General features: G+C 37.2%; 1 protein-coding gene across 1 annotated transcript; it reads left to right on the top strand.

Annotated features, from left to right (window-relative positions):
- The first annotated feature begins 644 nt into the window (after window positions 1–644).
- On the top strand, window positions 645–22221 carry CRKL (CRK like proto-oncogene, adaptor protein). Its single transcript, XM_053701976.1, has 3 exons — window positions 645–1212; window positions 3355–3820; window positions 20389–22221. The coding sequence occupies exons 1-3, from the start codon at window positions 902–904 to the stop codon at window positions 20521–20523; spliced, it is 912 nt and encodes a 303-aa protein (XP_053557951.1). The 5' UTR covers window positions 645–901; the 3' UTR covers window positions 20524–22221.
- Window positions 22222–24129: the final 1908 nt, after the last annotated feature.

Raw genomic sequence — 24129 nt, 5'->3', positions numbered from 1 at the left:
CAACCCAGCTGTGCTACTAGTATTACTGATCGGATCCCTAGAAGTTTTCGCTGGGTACCAGCAGTGCGATGTGTCCAAGTACTCTTTGTGGGGCTAAACACATAAAGTTGCAGGGCCGCTAGTAGTGATAAAGAGTGATACTCGAGTATTGGTTGTGGATTTTCTGATAGTTTGTATATTTGCAAAAACATTTTAACCTGTACTCTGTATTCTTATCAAATACCTGAATAAAAAAAAATATACCAACTTCAATTTACAATATAAACGATGATACCGAAAGAGAACGAGACGGAAGATGTTACTACACTAAACAGATATAATTATATATATTCGAATGGCATCGAAACTGGTAAAAAAAAAAAAAAAGTAACAGTTACTAGACAGTGCTGGGACTGGCCCTAAACAGCACGTAGAACCTCAATGATTTGCTTCGTATTCTATGCGAAGGCACAAGAAAGGGCGCGTGAGGGACTTTCCTGGAAGCAATCCTTGGCAAAACACCTAGCCAATACATTTTAAGGGAACTCAGTGAACTAAGCTCTGATTGGTTGTGGCGTAGTCAAACGAGACTCGTGTATTAAAACCGATATGTAGGTGGTTCGCAGCGTAATGTGACTCACTTTCATTGGTCGCCACTGTTCTCTGACGTATTTTCCGTTTGGCTGTAGGTGAGAGCCTGCTGCCCAGCCGCCATCTTTATTCTCTCAAGCTCGTAAAGCAGAGGATTGAGGTGAATCGGTGTGTCCCTCATGTAAATGAGGGCGCGGGCCTGACAGGACCTGCAGCATCCAGCGCGAACATGAGACCTAGAGCCAGCGAGGAACCAGTGTGCTGCTAAGGAGCTCGATACATACCTTACACACCCGCCATATTTAATTTTCACTAACTCCCTGTCTGCAACATGTCGTCCGCCCGTTTTGACTCGTCGGATCGCTCTAGCTGGTATTTCGGACCGGTATCACGACAAGAGGCGCAGTCGCGACTTCAGGGACAACGTCACGGCGTGTTTTTGGTTCGGGACTCATCTACCTGCCCTGGGGATCATGTGCTATCAGTGTCCGAGAACTCGCGGGTCTCCCACTACATTATTAACTCACTGCCCGGCCGCAGGTACAAAATTGGAGACCAGGAGTTCGATAACCTGACATCCTTGTTGGATTTCTATAAAATTCACTACTTGGACACCACCACCTTGATCGAGCCGGCGCCCAGGTGAGATGTGATAGGGTGCAACCACTGTCTGTTGTAAGAGCATTTTGTGATGCCCTGGGCTATATACTATTGTGTAACCCGATTATAGGTGTTGTCAGCTCTAACCATTTGTTCGTGATCTGATCCGTTATAAAACATTTTGCCTTCACACACGTATGTTGCCATTCTTATTTTTTTTGTTAGTCATATTTCTGTTTTAAGTTATTTTCCACAATCTGAAACATCCCACCTAGGATGCATCACAAGGGCATTCATTTCATACGTGCTCAGGAGTCTCATGTCACATTAGTTTCGTATGTCTTCTATGAACAGATGAGTGTTTGGCCTTATACTAATATTGGTTAAAGGGACAGTATACACTTATTTTCATATAACTGCGTGTAATAGACCCTACTATAAAGAATAATATGCACAGATACTGATATAAAAGTCCAGTATAAAACTGTTTAAAAACTTACTTAGAAGCTCTCAGTTTAGCTCTGTTGAAAAGGTAGTTGGAAAGCCCACTGCAAGTGAGAAATAAGCCCCTGCTTTTGCATATGAAAAGACCCTTTACACAAACAGGAGCAAGCTGGAGAAGGTAGCTGATGGTATTCCCATAAAACTTTGGGTCTTGGTTATGAGTCTGAAAATCAGAGCAATGTTATTTAAAAATAAGCAAAATCTCTCTATCTCTCTAACTTTAGGGGCTATATAAATCATCTTAACAACATTTATGCAAAGAAAAAATGTCCCTTTAACATTTACTGTTATCACTATGCTGTGTCCCCCAGAAAACTGAGTTTCAAATGTAAAGTTATGGTAAACTGTCTCTCTTTTTATAAAACTAAGGAATGCAAGTAATATTTTTAGATGGAGCTTAATTCATCAATTGTAATGAAGTTGTGTTATAACTTAGTTTTTAATATAGATATGACATTCAAATACCTGGTACTCTGCCAACCACTTTAATAGTCAATTTTTCGGTGAGCTAAAGGTTTGAATTGTTTTTTCAATCAACCCTCTCCCCATATGGCACTTTTGTTGTAGCTAGAGCGCTGATTGGACAACAATTCAAGTCTTTAGCTCAGAGAAAAAATTACTTTTGAAGTGGGTGGTGGAGCGTGGGGTATTCTAATTTCATATCTATTTTAAAAATAGGTTATAGCACAACTTCATTACAACTGATGAATGATACTCCATCTAAAATATGACCTAACATCCCGGATCTGTTTTAATAAAGGGGAGAGTTTACCATCACTAACTATATTGATGATTTCAGTTATGACTTTCCCACAGATATATATTTTTCAATTCTCTTTCCTAAACTAGGTTAAACAATCAGTGACTTCAGTTGTTCAGATTGTGCCTTTGAAAAGTAGGTCAGCTGGAACAAATATTGCTAGAGTTTGCCAATCCCTGTGAAGCTTTAGTGTTCAGGTTCAGCCAACTCTAGGCTTGTGAAACTGCTGAGAAGCGAAATCATTATATTGGCTTAATACATTCAGTTTGATTCAACCGCTTACATTAAAAAGTGATTTTGCTTTTGTCCAGTGAAATAAAACGAGTTGATGGGTTTTGGGCTGAAAACATTATCTCTACAGGATATTAAGTCCAAGTTGTTGATCAGAACCTATACATATTTATAGTGTTTGGCCCAATGTATATCTTTGATTTAAATCAAAACCTGTCTGAAGCATTAACGTTTTTGTTTTTTTTGTCGCCTGCTCTAAAATCAGTGCCTTGCAATTTACGCTGCAGAGGTTTTGTTTTTTATATTTGTTTTTAAATTATTATTTTTTAAAAGAAAAAAATAATAAATGTTGCAGTACAGCTTGAATGATTGTTCTCTGGTGTATTTGCAGCTGCATTGTATTGATGTGATTTGTGTGTTTATATGCTGGCTGGTTTTGAGACTTTTGGTTCCTGTGCCATGCACAGTTTATGAAAGGGAAAACTCAATTGTTTGACTTTTGAAAGGCAGCTTTTTTTTTTAAAGGGGGTCCTGTAAATTAACCAGACTAAAGTAGAGTAATTTAATTATACTAATTATGTTAAACGCATTAAGGTGATATTTACTTTGATTTTCTTACCTGTTAATGTTTCACACGCTCTTGTATGTTTGCATACTAACAAGCTATAATTCATATTTCACTTTTTCAGGTATCCAACTCCACCTGTGGGTACAGGTCAAGCACCAAATTTACCTATATCAGAGGAAAACCTAGAATATGTAAGGACTCTATATGACTTCCCAGGGAACGATGCAGAGGATCTTCCATTCAAGAAGGGAGAGATTTTGGTAATTGTAGAAAAGCCAGAAGAACAATGGTGGAGTGCCCGGAACAAGGAAGGTCGTGCTGGAATGATCCCTGTTCCTTACGTGGAAAAGTTACCTCGTCCTGCTCTTCATGGTAAAATGGGCAACAGGAATTCAAATAGCTATGGTATCCCTGAACCTGCTCATGCCTATGCTCAACCTCAGACCCCAAGCCCCCTCCCTGTTTCCTCCACTCCTCCTGGTGCAGTCATAAGCCCTTTACCTTCAATGCAGAATGGACCTGTCTATGCTAAAGCTATTCAGAAACGAGTGCCATGCGCTTATGACAAAACAGCTCTGGCATTAGAGGTATGTTCCTAATATTTGTTTTTCTTCTTATTTTAAGATACTGATTCATCTGACCTGTAGCGGTCATTCATGAATGCTGTTAAAACTACATGCAACCATATCATAGGAGGGGTAGTGTGCTTTTGGTTTGTTTTTGTTTTGTTAGGGTACTATAGTACTAAGTCAAGTTACTCGCACTCCAAAATGATTAAAAGCTAGAACTCTCAAATGCCTTGACATAAGGGAAAGATCTTGCAATATACTTTATTTTATGTACTTCATTGATTTTATATACAGGTACATATTCCAAGATCCAAACTTTAAACGTATATGAGACCCAGATTTTCTTCCATGATTCAGATAGTGCATGCAACTTTCTAATTTACTCATATTTTCAAATTTTCTTTGTTCTTTTGGTATCGTTACTTGAAAAGGCAAGAATGTAAGCTTAGGAGTCTGCTCATTTTTGGTTCAGCATCATGGGTAGCGCTTGCTTGATTGGTGGCTACATTTGCTGTCCCTTGGTGTCTGTGTGTGTGTGATCCAGAATTAAAAAATCCTGATTATAGGACTGTTACCCTGGGAGGTTCCCAGTTGGTTTGTTTGGAAGTATGCCCTAAGGCAGAACATAGAGTGATTTGAGACGTCATCGCAGGAAATGCAGCATGTCTGCAGAAAGAACAGGAACTGTTGGCACTTTTCAGCACTGCGCCACATTAGGCTGTTCTTTTTAAACAGAGCTGTTCTCTGGCTGCATTGTATAAGTTTTCCTTAACACAGTGTATCCAGAGCAAAGTACTGTTTGAAGACAACAGTCAAATATGCAGTAGTGCTGCAAAGCAGCAGTGCACTGATTGTTGTCTGGCTTTGAAATGTTTGCAAGCTCATTCCCTAGCTTTTCAGAGTCTGCAAAGCTGTTTATCTCTGAATGTAAGATGTTCGTATGAGCAATGCACCTTTTTTATTACTACATTTCTATGTTAGATTAAGAGAAAAGGAAACAAATTAATTCAAGAGACATTTTACAATTCCTTTATAATATATATTTGTTTTATGTGTTTATATAAAACTAAAGGACTTTTTTTATTTGTTTTCCCTCTATTGATGATGGTAGTTAATTAGAAAGTTGTTTAAAATTGCATGCTCTATCTGAATAATTAAAGGGACTGTCTACATCAAAATTTGTGTTTAAAAGATAAATAATCCCTTTATTATCCATTTCCATGTTTTGCATAACCAACACAATTGGTTATATTATACTTTTTACCTCTGATTACCTTGTATCAAAGTATCTTCTGATCACATGACTTCATTTATTTTCTATTGACTTGTATTTTAGACAATTAGTAGTGCGGTGTTGTGCTGACTCTTAAATAACTCCCCGGATGTGAGCACAATGTTATATATATTGCCCACATGAACTAGTAGTCTCCTGTTGTGAAAAGCAAACAAATAAGCATGTGATAAGAGACTCTGTAGTGGCTTAGAAACAGGCAGACATTTGGAGGTCTAAATGTAATAAAGTATATTAATATAACAAAGTTGGTTGTGCAAAGCTGCGGAATGGATAGTAAAGGCTTTATCTTATTAAACAATAACAATTTTGGTGTAGACTGTCCATTTAATATTTTTTTTTAAATTTTGACTTGTGTCTTTTTAATGTTTATGTTGAATGAAACAACTTGGCTATATTTTTATTATTAACACCTCATTTTTACCTCCTGAAAAATTAGATTTTCTAAATTATTTGAGCTGAAAATACACCCTGCTGACTTTTCACCGCTAACCCTGCTACATTTCGCTTCCTGATTGGCTTAACTAATAACTCCAAAACCATACACTTCATACTGACAGTAGCTAGCCTTGCAGTCTGTAGCCTCAAGCCCAGGTTGACTTCCAAATAGGGCAAATAGTGGGAAAATTTGGCTACTGAAAAACAATTGCAGTAAAAAGGGATGTTTTGTTTTAAAAATGTTTAGAATTAGCTGAGCTTATGTTCAATAGTTGAATGTACCTTTTTAAAGGGATATAAGGGATCTACAATTAAATGCATGAGAACCTGAACTTCAATGCAAAATTGTTCTTTGTTAAAAAGAGGGGCTAATATTCTTGTGCGGAATCATGCTTTTATTGAGGTATATCTATACAGAGCATATATGTGCAACCTACATTTTTGTTTCTTAAAGGGACACTGAACCCAAATCTTTTCGTTCATGATTCAGATAGAGCATTTAACTTTGTCATTTACTCCTATTATCACATTTTCTTCATTCTCTTGCTATCTTTATTTGAACATCATGAATGTAAATCTTAGCAGCCAGTCCATTTTAGGTTCAGCACCATGGATAGCACTTATTGGAGGCTGACATTTGCCCACCAATAAGCAAGCATAACCCAGGTTCTCAACCAAAAATGGGCCGGCTCCTATGCATCACATTCCTGTTTTTTAAATAAAGATAGCAAGAGAACGATGAGAAATTGATAATAGGAGTAAATTAGAAAGTTGCCCCCCTGTCCAACACCGCAAAGTGCCTTTGGTTGCCATAGTAGCCTCCCAAACAATAACAAACTTTTCACAGTTAATAAATCCAACATGTATGCTCTTGTCTTATTGCACTTTGCAGATATTGCTATTTTTACTCTTTTATATATATCTTTCTGAACAGATAGGGTGTGTAAGGCTGTATTTTACAAAATGAGAGAAACTCTTATTTTTAGTAATGGTAAATCCAAGCATATTACAATCACTTTAAAAGGACATTAAACACTTTTAGATGGTAATATAAAGTGATAAATTGTGTGTATTTCCTGTAATTCCATTCTGAAATTTTGGGCTTTTCAGTTCCTGTTAGAAATGGAAGTGCAGGACACGGTTATATTCAACAAAACCATTGGTTGCACACTCTAGTGACCTTTTTATAGCTGTCCCTAATTGGCCACAGCAGAGAAGGTAGCCTAAGTTACAACATGGCAGCTCCTATTGTTTTATAGACACAAACTTTACACTTTTGTCTATCTAAACCGCTAATGAAACTTTTTAAAAAATACATTTACATGTTATTTCAGACTAATCTTTTCTTTGAGTGCATATTATTTCTAGCATTTTAGTGTAAGTGACTTTTGCATTGTCTATGTATTCTGCATTTCTGGATTGTGCTATTCTAGTGTTTAGTGGTTCTTTTTTAAAGGGACAGTCTAGGCCAAAATAAACTTTCATGATTCAGATAGAGCATGTAATTTTAAACAATTTTCCAATTTACTTTTATCACCAATTTTGCTTTGTTCACTTGGTATTCTTAGTTGAAAGCTTAACCTAGGAGGTTCATATGCTAATTTCTTAGACCTTGAAGCCCACCTCTTTCAGAATGCATTTTAACAGTTTTTCACCACTAGAGGGTGTTAGTTCACGTATTTCATATAGATAACTGTGCTCGTGCACAAGAAGTTATCTGGGAGCAGGCACTGATTGGCTAGACTGCAAGTCTATCAAAAGAACTGAAAAAAGGGGCAGTTTGCAGAGGCTTAGATACAAGATAATCAGAGGTTAAAAGTATATTATTATAACTGTGTTGGTTATGCAAAACTGGGAAATGGGTAATAATAAAGGGATTATCTATCTTTTAAAACTATAAAAATTCTGGTGTAGACTGTCCCTTTAAAGGGACATAAACACACGGTTTTATTTCATGATTAAGTCGGAGCATACAAGTTTTGGGTTTTTTTTTTGGTCTTTTTTTATACCCTTTGTTGAAAAGCTGGAAGTTAAGTTCAGAATGTTGACATGTTTGCAGCAGTTTGGCATTGGTGTTATCAAGAGCACTAGATGGCAGCACTTTCCTGTCATGTCATGCTTCAGGCATGTGCACACTACCTAGATATCTCTTCAACAAAGAATGAGAACAAAACAAATGTGATAGTAGAAGTGAACTGAAAACTCTTTTTTTTTATTATATTCTGTATCTCAATAAAATAATTTTGGGATTTTATGTTGAAGGGGCACTAAAGTCAAAATTAAACTTATGATTCAGAGCATGCATTTAAGATACTTTTCAACTTTTATCAAATTGAGCACATTATTATACACTTTTTGTGAGGCACCAGCTTCTACTGAGCATGTGCACTAGTTTACAGGGTATGCATATACTAGTCTGTGATTGGCTGATGGTTGTCGCATGATACAGGGGCTGGCAAATGAGAGAAAATTACATTTTTTTTTTTTTTTTTTTTTTTTAAGTGGTAGTTTATGTAATGGTGCGTTTTATTTCATATGTGATGTTTCATGGGTGGCTCTCCTTCCCCAGGATTAATAGCACCATTAGTCTAGTGAGTGCAAGATGTTTGCTTTGGAATATATAGCGACACTTAAAGTGAATGTAAATTTTGATGCTAAAGTGCCCGTTTTTTTTAAAATTCGATTGTAAACAGGGACACTTTAATTTATCAAAATTTACATTTCACTCGTGTTGTGAAAAATACTTACCTTTTAATCTTAACAGCAGCTGTTCTGTCGAACTCCAATTCGTCAAACTCCAATCTGACGTCCATTCCGGTGACTTTTATTTTAATATCTGTTTTGCCTCTGTCTGGGGGGCCACCGCAGACCCTTTGGCATACACCCCAAGTAAACCTTGGGGAATGTGAATCCTGTCACTCGCTGGACACGGACCAATTGGATGTATGGAAATACCGGAAGTGGCGTCAACTTGGAGTTCTCGACAGAACACAGCTCCAGTTTCCTCCACCCGTCGCAAAGCCTCTTCCTGCGTCTAAAATGAGCAATCCCGCTTACTCCAATCACGGCATTGAATCAGACGCTGATTCCCCCGGGGGGGGGGGGGAGCCGTGATAGGAGGGTGACCTATCCATTTCTGACATCAGAAATGGCTTGCAACGACCGAAGGAAGCTGGAGCTGCTGTTAAAGGGACAGTCTACACCAGAATTTTTATTGTTTTAAAAGATAGATAATCCCTTTATTACCCATTCCCCAGTTTTGCATAACCAACACAGTTATAATATACTTTTAACCTCTGTGATTATCTTGTATCTAAGCTTCTGCAAACTGCCCCTTTATTTCAGTTCTTTTGACAGACTTGCAGTCTAGCCAATCAGTGCCTGCTCCCAGATAACTTCACGTGCACAAGCACAGTGTTATCTATATGAAATACGTGAACTAACACCCTCTAGTGGTGAAAAACTGTTAAAATGCATTTAGAAAAGAGGTGGCCTTCAAGGTCTAAGAAATTAGCATATAAACCTCCTAGGTTAAGCTTTCAACTAAGAATACCAAGAGAACAAAGCAAAATTGGTGATAAAAGTAAATTGGAAAATTGTTTAAAATTACATGCTCTATCTGAATCATGAAAGTTTATTTTGGCCTAGACTGTCCCTTTAAGTTTAAAAGTTTTTTTTGTTTGTTTTTTTTTCCCCCACACATCAGGAGTGAAATGTAAATTTTGATGAATTAAAGTGCCTGTATCAAATTTTTAAAAACCAGGCACTTTAGCATCAAAATTTACACTCACTTTAACAACAAGCTAACAGCTGCCTGTTGTGTTGAGGAACATTTTACCAGTAGAGTTGCATCTCATGGCTGTAAGTTGTGGGCCATTTCATAATCACACGGTAATGTTCCTAAAGTTTTCAAGCAGTGAGATTTTTCAGATTAGTTTTATCATTTTGCTACAGGTAGAAAACTCTTTATCCAAACTGCTTGAGACTGGAAAAAGTTTGTGTTTTGGAATACAGTGTTTAAATCTTTAAAATGGCACCGCTTTGCGAGGGTATGGTACCAAGTGTGTCCTATGCCATTTGGGCAATATTTACGTATCAAAATACAGCTTATACGTGTAACCTAAAGGTAATTTGATATCATTAATATGTTGTATACATAGTCCCATCAGAAACGGTACTGTAAATCAGAAAGCTAATGGTTTTTACCTAGATTTTAAAAATTTGAGCCCTGCATTATCTGCAGCTCTGTTCTATGTTTAACTAATACATGCATCTGTGTGGTATGTTCATATGCAATTGTCAATCCATAAGATGTATCTTATATGACAAAATAAATATACTCTAAGCCAAAAATAGCTATGGCCTGTTTCATAAGAAAGGGGATAAATGTCCATTGAGGGGTGTTTTTTTTTTCTCCTAATTGGGTTACTGGCAAATAAAAGCTATTAAAAAATCTACAGTAGTGAAGTAGGTCAGATTGTTCTATTACAGTCTGAAAAATCCCATTAAGAGTTGTAATTAAATTTGCATCTTGCAAAAAAAGTAATTTTGTAAGAAATGTATTGGCCTGTTTTTGTACTGAAGATGAAATGGTAAAACATAGCATTGCTCACAATTGACATAGTAAAGGTTTAAAGGGTCTTGAAAATGGGATGCGGGGCATGCACATCGTCTTTGGCGGATCGACGGTATGGGTTGTTTGGTGTTGACTGTCCCTTTAAATCTAAAAAATGAAATCAGAATTTAAAAATGTAGCAATTGACTTTGCAGTCAACATCAAATGTACTATTTTGTATAGCCATGAAATAAAGGCTTTCCCATAGATGTACATGTTTAGGTACCAGAAGTCTTACCTCCTAGGGCATTCCACCCTTTATGCATATAAATATCGGTGACAAAATGAAACTGAAGTGGTAATACCATTTAACATTGATTCAAGTTTGTTTTGGCACCAGTAGACCTTTTTGATAATGTTTACTCTAGTAATGCAATGAGATCTATTTAATTACAGCAGCTGAGCGTGTGCTTTATCAGACACAGCAGCTTGGCAGTGAGTCAGTGGGAAGAGTGTCGTTGGATTTATCAGTAAATGTTTAAGAGGCGGAAATGACGCATGGTTTGTTTTAAGTGTTCCTCTGACTCACTAGGACAATGAGTGTACAGGTGGGTTTTTTGAGGTATGTGGAATGTTCTGACTCAGTTCTCCCTCCCGAGGCAGTGAATTCCAGCATGAACTGGTAGGTAACTGTAGCAAGCTCTTCTGACAGCAAGAAGCCTTGCGCTCTGCTGAATGCATGCTGATGTGCTACTCTCTAGGGAAAATATGCCCTATGCCACAACCACTAGAGAGAGATTTATTCCAATTTATGTATTTCCAAATCTTTCTCTCTCTGTTCTAAAATGTGCCTATTTTTTAATGGAGAAATATTTCAATTTAATTTTAAACTCCACATTTACTAATGGCAATTACACTGCGTCCGATAAGTTTGTCTACGCACTTTAAACTTGTAGGCATAGTATAACTGTAATGATGCAGCCTAAATTGTCCTTTAAAGCCAGCTTGCATTGTGCTTTGTAGACGTGCATTGCATGTAATGTACTGCTGCTATAATGCTTTCTCCTTGGGGCATTTGTGTACTTGGTTTGTGCTTCAATAAGCACACCCCTGGAAGCTTTATACAGAATTTGGCTATCGTCTTCTCTCTCACAGCTCTAGCAGTTGAAACATTTGTAGCTGGTCATGTTGACACCTGTATAGTGAATGGGTTGCCAAATCTATTTACAACGTATGTGGATATAGATACTATACCATGATGAGCCAAGCATCCTGTGTTAATGCAAAGTATTGCCAACCATTTATTCCCCCCCCCCCACCACCACCACCAAAAAAAAATAAAAAAAATCTTAAAGCTGCACAGATACGAACTTGCACATCATACAAATGTACCAGTTAAGGATGCATTCAACTTTACACTGCTGCACACCTTCTGTTGGCTACTAAATATTACTGGCTCCTAAATTTTAAACAGATTTGTCGACCCATGCCTTAGAGTATGGCTAAAGGGATACTGAACCCTCTTTTTTTTTTTTTTATTTTTTTTTTATTCAGAGCATGCAATTTTTAAGCAGCTTTCTAATTTACAACAGTTTTCTTTATTCTCTTTGGGGCGGCTCCTACACTTACATTCCTGCTTTTTTCAAATAAAGATACCAAGAGAATGAATAAAAATTGATAATAGGAGTAAATTAGAAATTTGCTTAAAATGTCATGCTTTATCTGAATCATGAAAGAGAAAATGTGTGTTCAGTGTCCCTTAACAGAAGAGGTACAGTAATACACAGTATATCACACTGCCAAAGAGGAGTGTCAGTGACTTGTTCCGTTTTGTGTCAAAAGGAGTTTGAAACAAATTGCCAGCAAAAGGGGCAAAGTAGCACCAGCCTGAATATTGATGAGCATTCACATGTTTTAGAAATCGGGCTAAGGTGCAGGCGTAAGACTCTAGAAGCTGTTAACTTTAATAAGTTTCAATAAACTCAAATAATAGTTTGGAGTGGAATAGATCTGCACAAGGACCTAGGTGTGAAGTGTGAGGTAAAAATTAAAGTGAAACCTATTGTTTTAGTTAAAACTATTTTAAAATTATTATTTTTTTCTTTCAATAAAGTGCAGCTGAGAAGTTGATCAATATGAACGATTAACCTATTAAACTGTAGATGGTATATAATCAAATCAGTTACTTTCTTATATAACTGGAAAAAATAATCTGAAAAGTTTTTCTAAAAAGCTTATGTAGAAAAACATTTAAATAGTCTTACTGACTGATTTAAATCAAATCTACTGTCTCTACTTATTTTACGAAGTATCGCCAAGTTATTGCTCTTTGTTGAATCAAATTATTTAGGTTAATTTTTTTAAATTTTTATTTTTTTTATTTTTTATTTAATTGGAGAAAACCTGGTTTTTATAAGAGCACTGAACAGTTACCCACTTGTAATATTAAATGTACAGTAAACACTTCAATGTATGTGGCTGATTCATCAAAGGCTTTGCAAGCGTTTTAACCCCCTATGACTGCAGGTTCTCACAAGAGAACCTGCACGCTGTATTCAACAAGCAGCAGTAATCAGGCCGCTGCTTTCCTAACTGATTTTCAATCTCCCTGGTCTCGTCTGACCGGGGAGAATGACAACTCCTGCCTGTGCGTGATTGGCTGTGCGCAGGCAGGGGGCGGCATTGCATGCAAGCGCAAAATAGAGCTTGTGTGCAATGCTTCATTCCACCAAAGGCGTGCTGCAGCATATGGGGCGAGTATGTGTGCCCCTTTCCGCCGCAGATTGATATATCGACCCCTAAATGTACAGTAAACACTTCAATGTATTCATTTTGCCACCTTTATATAATTTTAGCTCAGAAAATGATAACTTGAAATGCACCTTGCTGACTTGTCAAGGATAATCCTGCTACAAGTTTAACCCCTAATTGACTTTAACCCAGGACAGGGCATTTCAGACAAAAACTTGCCCAAAAGATCAGATACTTTTTTAGTGGGGGTTTTTTTGCCATCACTCCTTGTATTTTATTTACCCATTTATTAGGTGGGTGGGTAGATGTATTGATATTGTGTGGATGGATGGACAAAAGGTTGATCCGGTGGTCAGTATAAAAAGTAAAATTTATTAAATTCCAAATTTGATAAAAAACCCATGGGGGGGTCATAACAAACACTCAGCACATAGTACTCAAGCTGACATATTTCGGTGTAATACCGTAATCATAGCTAATAGAGTACATCAGTGCTGTTCTATTTAAAAGCAAAAGAACATTTCCATTGGTTAATTGGCATGCTTACAAGTGTGAGAGATAATGAAACTTTAACTATTAACATACCTGGCAGAAAGCATACATGCACAATTACAAAAGTTTAAATGAGTGTATAGATAAAACAACCTGTAGATTTAATGTAGGCAAACAATTTCTTCAATGTTATACTAAACATTATGGATTGCATGGGGGAGTCATATCCTTCACATATCCTACACCTTGTGAATGATGTCTGGAGACTATAGAGGTCAAAAGATATACAACTCAATATAGAAGTGTGCAAATGACCCTTCATGTGTGTCTGCACACATTGGTTAGGAGAAAAATTGCCCCTTTCATATTCACCTTGATGCTTGAAACTGGAAGCACACACATAATTACTGACAAGCATAATGGCCTCTAAAAATTAGTGCGTAAGTGCCTTTCCAGGTGCAAGTGAAAACCAAGGGGCAATAAGTGTTCATATCTATGTTCATAACTAGGGTTGCACCGATACCATTTTTTTAAGAACGAGTACAAGTACCGATACTTTTTTAAAAATAATTGCCGATACCAATTACCGATACTTTTTTAATGTCATGTGACAGTGTCCCAAGCACAATACAGACTAATGATTTAAGATAGCTTCTTTATAATTATGAAGAACTGTAACTCAAAAGATATTATTAAATAATAAAACAATTTTATTTGCTTGTTGTCACAAAGTTCTAAACTCGAAATTTCACAGAACACGTTTATAAATAAGAATATTACATTAAAATATATTCATAATAACAACAATAAATAACAAATGTAATATCACAACCAACCAAAAGGCAATGCAGTAAAAAATATACTAGTGCACTGTTTAAACATGGGGAACAACACTATGGGATAGCTTACATTTGACTGGTAAGCTTTACCAATGCTCATTTCATGTGCAACTCCATTAAAGTCTATTGAGTTGGAAATGTGAACAGAGCATTGGTAAAGCTTACATATCAAATGTAATCTAAATCTAGTCCTATTATTGTAAAATGTGTGTTCATAGGATTTAACTTAATTTTGACTGAGGAACATCCTTAGCTTATATAATTGCAGGAAGAGTGTTCATAGAGTACAGTATGTTTTGAGCATAATTGTGCAAGAGAAGAACTAGCAGTATAACAGGCAATCTAGCAGTCGGTAGTAAGTTCTTTTTAAGGAACAGAAGCATCTCTGTATTTTCAGCTATACGTCTGTTTCTGCTATCAGTAATGTCGTTTGCTAAGCTGAACAGTCTCTCATTTTCAGCACTACTGCATGGGGCAGAAAGATCATTTTGGGCCATTTTAGCCAGAGCTTGAAATCTCAGTTCATTAACTACCCAGTACTTCAGGGGTTTGTCTGAACAAGGTACAGTGATCTCTCTTGCAATAATACAATACAACAGCAATTTGTATTGGAAGAACAGAAGTGAACCATTTTTAGTTGAGTCTCCACTACAGCTTAAAATGAAATGGGAACATGCAGTTTGAAAAAACTCCAAGATAGAGTATGGGTAGGAAGTGCAGGTATCTGTTTAAGTATCAGTGCATTTGCATGAGTACAAGTACTCATGCAAATTCTTGGTATCAGTACCAATACTAGTATCGGTGCAACCCTATTTATAACCTTATATTGTGCCCCTTATGCATATAATCTGATACTTGATCTAAAGATTCTCACACAAAACCATTAACCCTTGTCATCCTCTGCGAGGGTGGGGGGACCTCTTATTTCCAATAATTAATAAGGTCGTATTCAAAATTAAGACCTTTGGGGACTCAAGTCTATAGTGTGAACACTCAGAACATCTCACGTTTGCCTAAAATCTGACCTATCGTCTCCACGTAAGGGATTTTTGACCCATTCAATAGCTTGCCACCTCAAGGTGGCGCTGCTTTTGTTATGAACAAATTTGAAATGTTTTACAAGGGGAGTTGTGGCTTCACCAATTTTTTTTTTTTTTTAAATATATTTTTTATTGAAGTCGTAAACAGATACAATCAAAGGTTATGCCCCTAAACATTTACAGAAAAGTGCAAGTACAATATTATTAAGTGTTACAAACAAAACCCTACAGTAAGGGTATAATCTATCCAAATAGCACACGTAATGTCATAAAATTTGGGCAGTTTACAGTAAGACTTCAGTTTTATAATAAAGGTAATAACAATAAAACAAAAATAGTCCTCCCCGGGCCATAGAGCAGGCGAATTGAAGAGTCCATTCAGACACAATTAGGGCTAGGGGGATTAGCTTTATAGTTTAAAGGGGGGGGATGCAGCGGGCAAAAGCCGCTCAAAGTATAATATGGGGGGGGGATGGAGGGCGGAGTCAGTTGGGATGTCAAACTAATATTAACTATTATCGGGACCATAAGTGAGCATTGGTTTTAATTGCCAAGTAAGCTTCTGAAAAATATCTAGGTAGAGTATAAGTTGGAATACATAATTAAAGGGATATAGTGGTGAGCTTTCAGTAGTCTCATTATGACCTGGAGATAGTGCTTTATATACCAGAATGAATCTTAGCACATGAAATATGAGGACTGGGGTAGAGTTAAACACATAAATCAATGTAATCATGACCAACTGTAGAGATTGACTTTCTATAAAATAGATAGGGGTTACCCCCAGCAGTATTAAGTGGGGAGGGGACATTAGTAAGTGTGGAACATGAGGGATTTCCAGGCGAGCCCCTCCCCTAGGGAATTACCAGCTATAGGCGATGTGGGAGAAAGGAATAGGGGTATGACCCGCAGGCAACCAGTACCGGCGGGAAAGGGAGGGGAGGAGCTCACTAGGGACAAATAATTTTATATTAATATTAAACTCAATATAAGCAATGTCATATCCTAGAAATATAAGTATAATAAAGCATAAGCATAGCGTGAGTCCACAAACAGTTATAGGAGCAAAGAGTATTAAATACATTAAGTGTACCCACTAGCGTCTAGACATATACACCTCTTTGCGGGCGAATGAAAGAACAGACTATATCTATATCTTAGACTGTTAGTGAAGGCTATACTTCAATTAACATTTTAGTGCGACTAGGGATCTATAAGGGGATGCCTCACTAGAGGATAGCAATATATACATAGATGAATGGCTAGTATGAACGCATAATAACATGTTTAAGAAAAATTCAGAACGTATGGGTTTGCGATATAACTAGTAGGCTATATACTGTTATGACACTTCTAATCGTGTATCTCCGTAATAATTAATAACCTTAACTACACCCAAGTGGGGTTTCAAAAATAGCGATACAGAAGGTCTTCAGTACTATACACGTTCTTACACAAAGTTGTAATATATATTAGGTTAAGGGTGCATTCCAGCAGGATATGCCCAGATATTCTGCCGACATCAACAGCAATTACTATCGATGCCAGTTCACAAATGACAATATAAACATCTATGACTATATCAGCCTAAACCTATATTAGAGTATTATAGTCTTATGCGAATCTCTATGGGATTTATGCAGATCTTATATAGAAGACTGATATAAAGCATGTCAGAAGAGAGATCCCTAATCCTGAAGTTTAAAGCTTAATTGACAAATTACTATCAATATAATACTATCACTTAGGTATGTATAACACTAGGAGTTTCAACAGCTAACATGAAAACCCAGTACTGACATTTGCGGTGCAGTGCTTCAAGGATGCTAAGGATGTTGTACCTGAGTTGGATAGCTATGGGTATAGTAGGAAATTAATATTGGCATGTTTTAAATGAGCTAGGCACATACTATACAGCCTATCCTACATATCTGCCAGAGCACAACCTTTTGAGGATATTACTAACGTCTCCACTCAAAATATGAATACAGGTATGTAGATATAAAACAGCATGACTCAAAAGTAAAGGAGCTCACAACATGCAAAACTCTGCTTATGGACAGATTACACACACGTTTCAATATGTAACTGCTTCCAGCAATAAAGGCCATATTAGGGTGTATGTGACAAGAGTATACTGAATGAATATTGTTACGTTTTAGATGAGCTAGGCACATAACATACAGCTTATCTTACATAACTACCAGAACATAACCCTTTATGCAGTCGTAATGATCAGTGTCCTAAGTATTACTATATATGCTAATAATGTGCAGGATTACAACTTAATAAAAAGTTCCATATCGTAACGGGACCCACTGGAAAACCACAGACTGTCTGCCTGCGTCACAATCTCTCAGCCGAATCTTACAGCTCTAAATCAGTCAATGGTAACAAGCAGAGCCCCTTATGTACAATATTAAAACAAGAGGCAGCGGAGTGTTAACCCCTACTATACAAGAAAGCTTTTTGGTGCATTACAACAGCAATTCAATGTCCACGAGACCTGAACTTAACAAAGTGAGCTGTATTAGGGAGCTTGATATTCAGGAAGTGAATTCTGTTATCAGAAACACCCCTCCAGCGATAGTTTAAAGACTCACTATTAAGGGCAAAACAAGTCGCGTTTAGGTCTCAGTTAGTATTACTAGCGGGGTGTGGTAAAAAGGTCAATGTGATATGAGTAAAGGGATGTAAATGTGAGATTAGGGATATAACCTGCATTCAGAGAGGATAAAAATAACATGAATGAGCTCAAAAACAAACAACCTGGGTACTCAGCGTTATAGTACAATAAGCGGTGTATTCTACAGGATACTACTACTTAATATGTCCAGCAGTCCATGCTCACATCTACAGTCCCGAATATAACTTTAGCCATAGGTTGGAGTCAGCGTGCACCTTACAGGAGTAGCCTGTAACCAGTATGGGCGCGATCAAGGAGTCTGAGGGTTATAGTTAACACGTCTGTATCCCATTTCCCATAAAGGAACAGTCATTTGACGGCAAAATCGGCTCTCCTGATCCGTCCGGTACTTTTCCAGTGCTTACCCAATTCCAGTTCGGGTATCAGGACATTCTCCTCTAATGGAATCAGCGTGACTCTGGGTGAATCCAGGCAGTGAGTGACGCTTAGAAGGCAGCTTCAAGTGGGCTTCGGCATCTAGTGAGCTTCTTGTCAGGTCAGACTCCATGTTGAGAGTAGGAACGTGAGATGCAACACTCAGGTTACAGATCCGTCTCCTTCCTTTCACTTGTCTCAGAGCCGTCTGCAGCAGCGTTGCTCCATGCTGCTCAGGATCAGTGTATACATCTGGAAGCTGCAGAGGGCTGTGTCGTTCAGAGAGGTATCCGGTCTGTCATCTCAGGACTGGGTCTCTGGATAGCTGTGATGAATATTCCCTCTGCTTCCCGATGCGTATTCAGATTCCCTGTCGGTGTATTGAAATCATAAACACCCGCAACCTCCTCAATTCTCACCAGCGGTAGCTCAAGCTGTTGCGGAGTCATGGCGGCTCTCAACTCTCCAGTAAGGGCTTGTCGGTGGTTGTCTAACAAGAGCCCTAAGTTATGAAGTGCAGCTCTTTGCCTTTCCATAGTATAGGTTACAGAGCGCTAGAACAATAGGAGATGTTACTCTGAATAAAGAGACGGTGCTTAGTCGTTTTCAGTATGGCGGTTCACCCCATGCCACAATCCCAGCAAGCAGAAAGGTCTTTGTATTCGTTACATAGTCCACTATTTGTCTCCCAAAGCCCCAAATCCTATGTCCTCTTGTGCTACTGCATGTTAAAGCTCAAATAATGGGGAATAAAAGATCTCAATTTGCCATAGATAAGTATTTTGTGAGCAAACATCAGGAGCTCAAGCATGGCACGTCTTGTAGCTTCAGCTGCTGGCTCCGCCCCGTGGCTTCACCAATTTTGATTGTAGAGAGATGGTTACATATCCTGGCATTCACTTCAGGACTGATGAGACCCACATACTGTAAGTGACATTCAATGCATGTGAGTAAATAAATGACATAGGAGGATGTACAGTTGAGGCAGGCAGAGATCTTAAACACTTCACCTATATCACATGTATGGATGGAGAGGATCACACTCTTCCCCTCTGGTTACAAATTTCTACCTCTCCCCACTCAGTGTTGAAATTTTTCTGCAGTGTGGCGTTGCCTCCGCCCTGCCCTCACATCACTGACGCAGAGGGACACAGTAAGGGTCATATATGTAGCATTGTTATCCTTCATAAGTCAGCAGGGTGCATTTCAAGTTCTGAGAATTTGAAAATTGCTCAGTTTCAGATCAAAATTATTCGAAAAGGGGGTAAAATATATTGCAGGGTGGTTCCGTTACACACAACTAAACATTTTATATCAAAATCTCAAGGTGTTTATTGTCCCGTTGAAATATTTAAACTTGTCTGGCATTCTATAGAAAGCCAGACGAAAAGTTATTGTATTAACAAGGTTTTTACTAGGGTCTGATGGGTAACAATGTTGTAATGAGGGTTAAATATTACATACATTTTGTAACCCCCTTTGTGCACTAGGAAAGTGTGTTTTGTTTTGTTTTTGTTTTTATTGGCCAATTATCCAGTATTGTAATTTCTCCTATGATGGGGGGGGGGGGGGGATACATACTGATGTATAAATACATTAATAGATAAAAGGGACTGTCAAGTCAAAATTAAAATTGCATACCCTATTGAATCATGAGTTTTAACAACTTTCCAATTTACTTTTATCAAATTTTCTTGGTTCTCTTAGTATTTTTTGTTAGAAATCCATTTATAAGCCCACCTAGTTTTAGCTTTTAAGCTGTTGAAGGCCACCTCTCAGTGCATTTTGACAGTTTTTCACAGTTAGACAGCGTTAGTTCATGTGTGCCATATAGATAATGTGCTCACTCCCGTGTAGTCAGTCAGCACTGATTGGCTAAAATTCAAGTCTGTCAAAAGAACTGAAATAAGGGGACAGTCTGCAGAGGCTTAGATACAAGGTAATTAGAGGTAAAAGGTACATTAATATAACAGTCTTGTTTACCAGATTAAAACTTACACAGTTGTGTATGACTTTAACTATAATGCAGGCTTAGTGTGTATGTGGTGCTGTTTGGTTTCTTTTTTTGTATTTGCCCAGTGTTTTTAGTTAATACTTTTTTTCTATTTTCTGATTGCAGGTGGGTGATCTAGTAAAAGTGACCAGGATGAATATTAATGGCCAGTGGGAAGGAGAAGTGAATGGTCGTAAAGGGCTTTTTCCCTTCACACATGTCAAAATAATTGACCCTCAGAATCCGGACGAGATTGAGTGACAAGTTTCTTCTTCCCGACCTGCTGCTGCTTCCTTTCTTTCCCTCCGCCTACTTGCAGATCCTCTGTAATTCCCCCTTGCCATTTTATTTGACTCCGTCTCGGACGCCTTTTATTTGACACTTCTGAAAATAACACTGCAAAGTTCACCTACTGACGCATGTAACATAGCTGTGTGTGTTCATAACGCAAAGCTGCTTCTTACCACATCCTCGAAGGCCCAAGCAAGCTTCAAGAGACTGAGGCCACACTGCCAACCTGGACAGGCCATTCAGCTGCTAATACTGCTCTTTTGCATTGGAGAACATGGCTTGTTTTGGGAGTTTTGATGCTAGTGAATTTCTATCGAACAAATTTAAATTACCCTGAATTATCCTCATAAGCGGACAGTGGGATTTAAACCGTGCATCACAGCTGTTAATTTTGTATTTTAAATTGCTATTTTCTAAGAAGCAGCACCTAATCTTAACATGGCAATGTTTTTATGTTAAGAGTAGAGTGGCCTCCTTTTACAGTGCTAATCCTGTTGCTGTTAGAAGACCTGTAAAATCTTAACACTGCAAACATTTAAACCGGGGCCTTTATTTACAATGCACCTTGTGAAATGTTCTGCTTGTTAGACAGGAGTTTTAAGACCTGTTTTTTTTCCTTTTTATTATATGTAGGGTCTGTCACTAGCAGCAGGCTACTCCTTCCAGAAAAAACTCTTGGCCTTATCATATATAGTTAGAGCAGTGCTACGCTTGCATCATTTACTAACAAGGTCCTACCTGGTTCAGTCTTCAATATGTATTAAGTGGCAAATATTTTTGCCTTCTCAATTTTCATGTTTTAAATTATGCTTCTAGCAAACTCCTTCCCATTGCAGAAGTGTGTTTTGTTTTTTTGTTTTATTAAAAAAGAGCACAAAGGGTAGAAAGATTATAACATAATGTTAGTTTTTTCTGATTTCAGGAAAGAGTAGCTCAAAGATGTCAGCAGACTTACTTCATGAACTTGATGCTAATTGCAAATTTTATTTTTTTTGCCAAGGATATGGAAGACTTTCTAATTGTGTGTTTTTTTGTTTTGTTTTTTGGTAGCCAACCGTTATCAAATTGCTTTTCTTGTTTGCTCCAGATCATGACCATTCAGTATAGAGAACAATTCCTGGAAGGATCTCCCACATCTGTCTGCTTTGTGACAGCCCTACTGATCAGAATGTTTGTTTTTCTGTCAGGAGTGCAATCAGTTTCTTCGGCTCTGCATTTGTCTACTTCATTTGTTTACGGTTGAGGCAAATGTTGAAAGGGAATGTGCCATTTGAGGTGCCTAACCAAGCTGATAGAGATGGGGTAACTCATTTTATTTTTGTAAAGGGAGGAATGTGTATTTGTGCCATTTTTTTTTCCTTGTAAATTGTAATTTTATATTAACCTGGGACTGTTTTCTCTCCGTTGACCCAATGTAATTAACGTTTAACTGTACTTTACCAATTCATTAATAATCTATGTGCAGATAACCTGTTTGCATATGATTATTATTTTTTTCCTCTCCATTTGTAATTGACATCCCATTTTGGCAAAGTGACTTCACACATACAATATTTTAAGCGTATGCTTTTTAACTTTATTTTATTTGTGGGGGGGTCATAGCTTTTTGAGTTTTATTTTTTTGTGCTGTAAAATTAACAGTATTAAATTACTTATATTCTTAGAATACATATTGTGTCTTTATTTCTAAAATGTCCTCCCATTTTAGTAATGTACGAAATTCTTAAAACTCAAAATTCTATAGTTAATATTAAACTTAGGTTTATTCAACAGAGGATGTAAAGAGAACAATGCAAATTTGTTAACATAAGTAAATCAGGAGGTTTTACGGAAGTCCTTGGAGCAGCTTTGTTTGAAATAAAGTTACATGGCAAAACAACTATACAAATTATGGACAAACCTTATCCTCACATTAACCAGCAGAAAATCAGTGCATTGTCTTTGTTCATGTGCTGATTTACAGTCAAGGACTACGCTAACGCATACATGAAGAATTAGTGGGGAATATTTTTCAGAGTGGGAAAGGTCTAAGAAATTTCAGTGGATATATGAATGATGTTCTTATAGTGCCCATAACAAGTGAGCTGATATATATATATATATATATATATATATATATATATATATCTACCTAAAGCTAGGGTTGCACCGATACTAGTATTGGTACCGATACCAAGTATTTGCATGAGTACTTGTACTCGTGCAAATGCACCGATACCTAAACCGATACCTCCACTTCCTACCCATATGCTATCTTCTGACGTTTTTTTTCAAACTGCATGTTCCCATTTCAGTTTAAACTGGAGTGGAGACTAAACTAAAAATTGCTAATACAAATTGATGTTAATTGTATTATTGTAGGAGAGATCACTGTACCTCATTCAGACAAACCCCTGAAGTACTGGGCAGTTAATAAACAGATTTCCAGCTCTGGCTAAAATGGCCCAAAAATATATTTCTGCCCCATGCAGTAGTGTGGAAAGTGAAAGACTGTTCAACTTAGAGTGGAACCTCCATACAAATGTCAGATTGATGTTATATAACAGCCCTACAACCCAATTGCATCACCCTTTAAATGTAATATTTTATTGTAATATTTTTTATTTATAAACATGTTCAGTGAACTTTGTGATAAATAAAACGGTTTTATTATTTCATAATGTCTTGAATTACAGTCCTTTATAATTATAAAGAAGGAATCTTAAATAATTAGTCTGTATTGTGCTTGGTAAACTGTCACATGATATTAAAAAAAAGTATCGGTAATTGCTATCAGCGAGTATTTGAAAACAAGTATCGGTACTTGTACTCAGTCATACAAAAATGGTATCGGTGCAACCCTACCTAAAGCCTATAAAGGGTATTTTGTTGCCAATATGTAGCAAACCTTAAAGGGACAGTCTACTCCAAAATGTTTGTTAAAAATAGATAAACCCTTTATTACCCATTCCCAGTTTTGCACAACCCACATGGTTATATTATACTTTTTACCTATTTATTGACTTGCATTTTAGCCAATTGGTGAAGTGTCAGCCACAACTCCACAGGAGAGAGCACAATGTTTTCTATATGGCCCACGTGGATTAGCAGTCTATTGTTGTGAAAAGCTAATAAAGCATGTGATAAGAGGCTGTCTTTAGTGAATTAAAAACAGGCAGAAATTTAGAGGTTTAAATGTTATAAAGTATATTAATGTAACAATGTTGGTTGTGCAAAGCTGCAGAATGGGTAGTAAAGGCCTAAGCTATATTTTTAAACAATAATTTTGGTGTAGACTGTCCCTTTAAGCTTCCTATGACTAAGGATTGATCCAGTACTGACTTCCTCTTTTTTTCATTGTTTTGCAGATATATATTATGCAAGGTAGTGTTTTTATCCTTTACTTTAAAGGGACAGTAGACACCTTGATTTATCTATAAAATGTGTAGTTATGCTTAAACAACTTTGAAATATACTTTAATTGTGTCCCCCTTTTATGTAATTTGCCTCTGACAATTGAGCTATTAATAAATCTCAGAACTCATTCAGCTACAAAAACGGTGAGGAAGGGATCATTGACTCAGAAATGTCCCTGTT

The sequence above is a fragment of the Bombina bombina genome, chromosome 2 (assembly GCF_027579735.1).
Source record: "Bombina bombina isolate aBomBom1 chromosome 2, aBomBom1.pri, whole genome shotgun sequence".
Classification (NCBI taxonomy): Eukaryota; Metazoa; Chordata; class Amphibia; order Anura; family Bombinatoridae; genus Bombina; species Bombina bombina.
The sequence above is the reverse complement of the archived record's forward strand: the minus strand, read 5'-3'. Positions and strand labels throughout refer to the sequence as shown.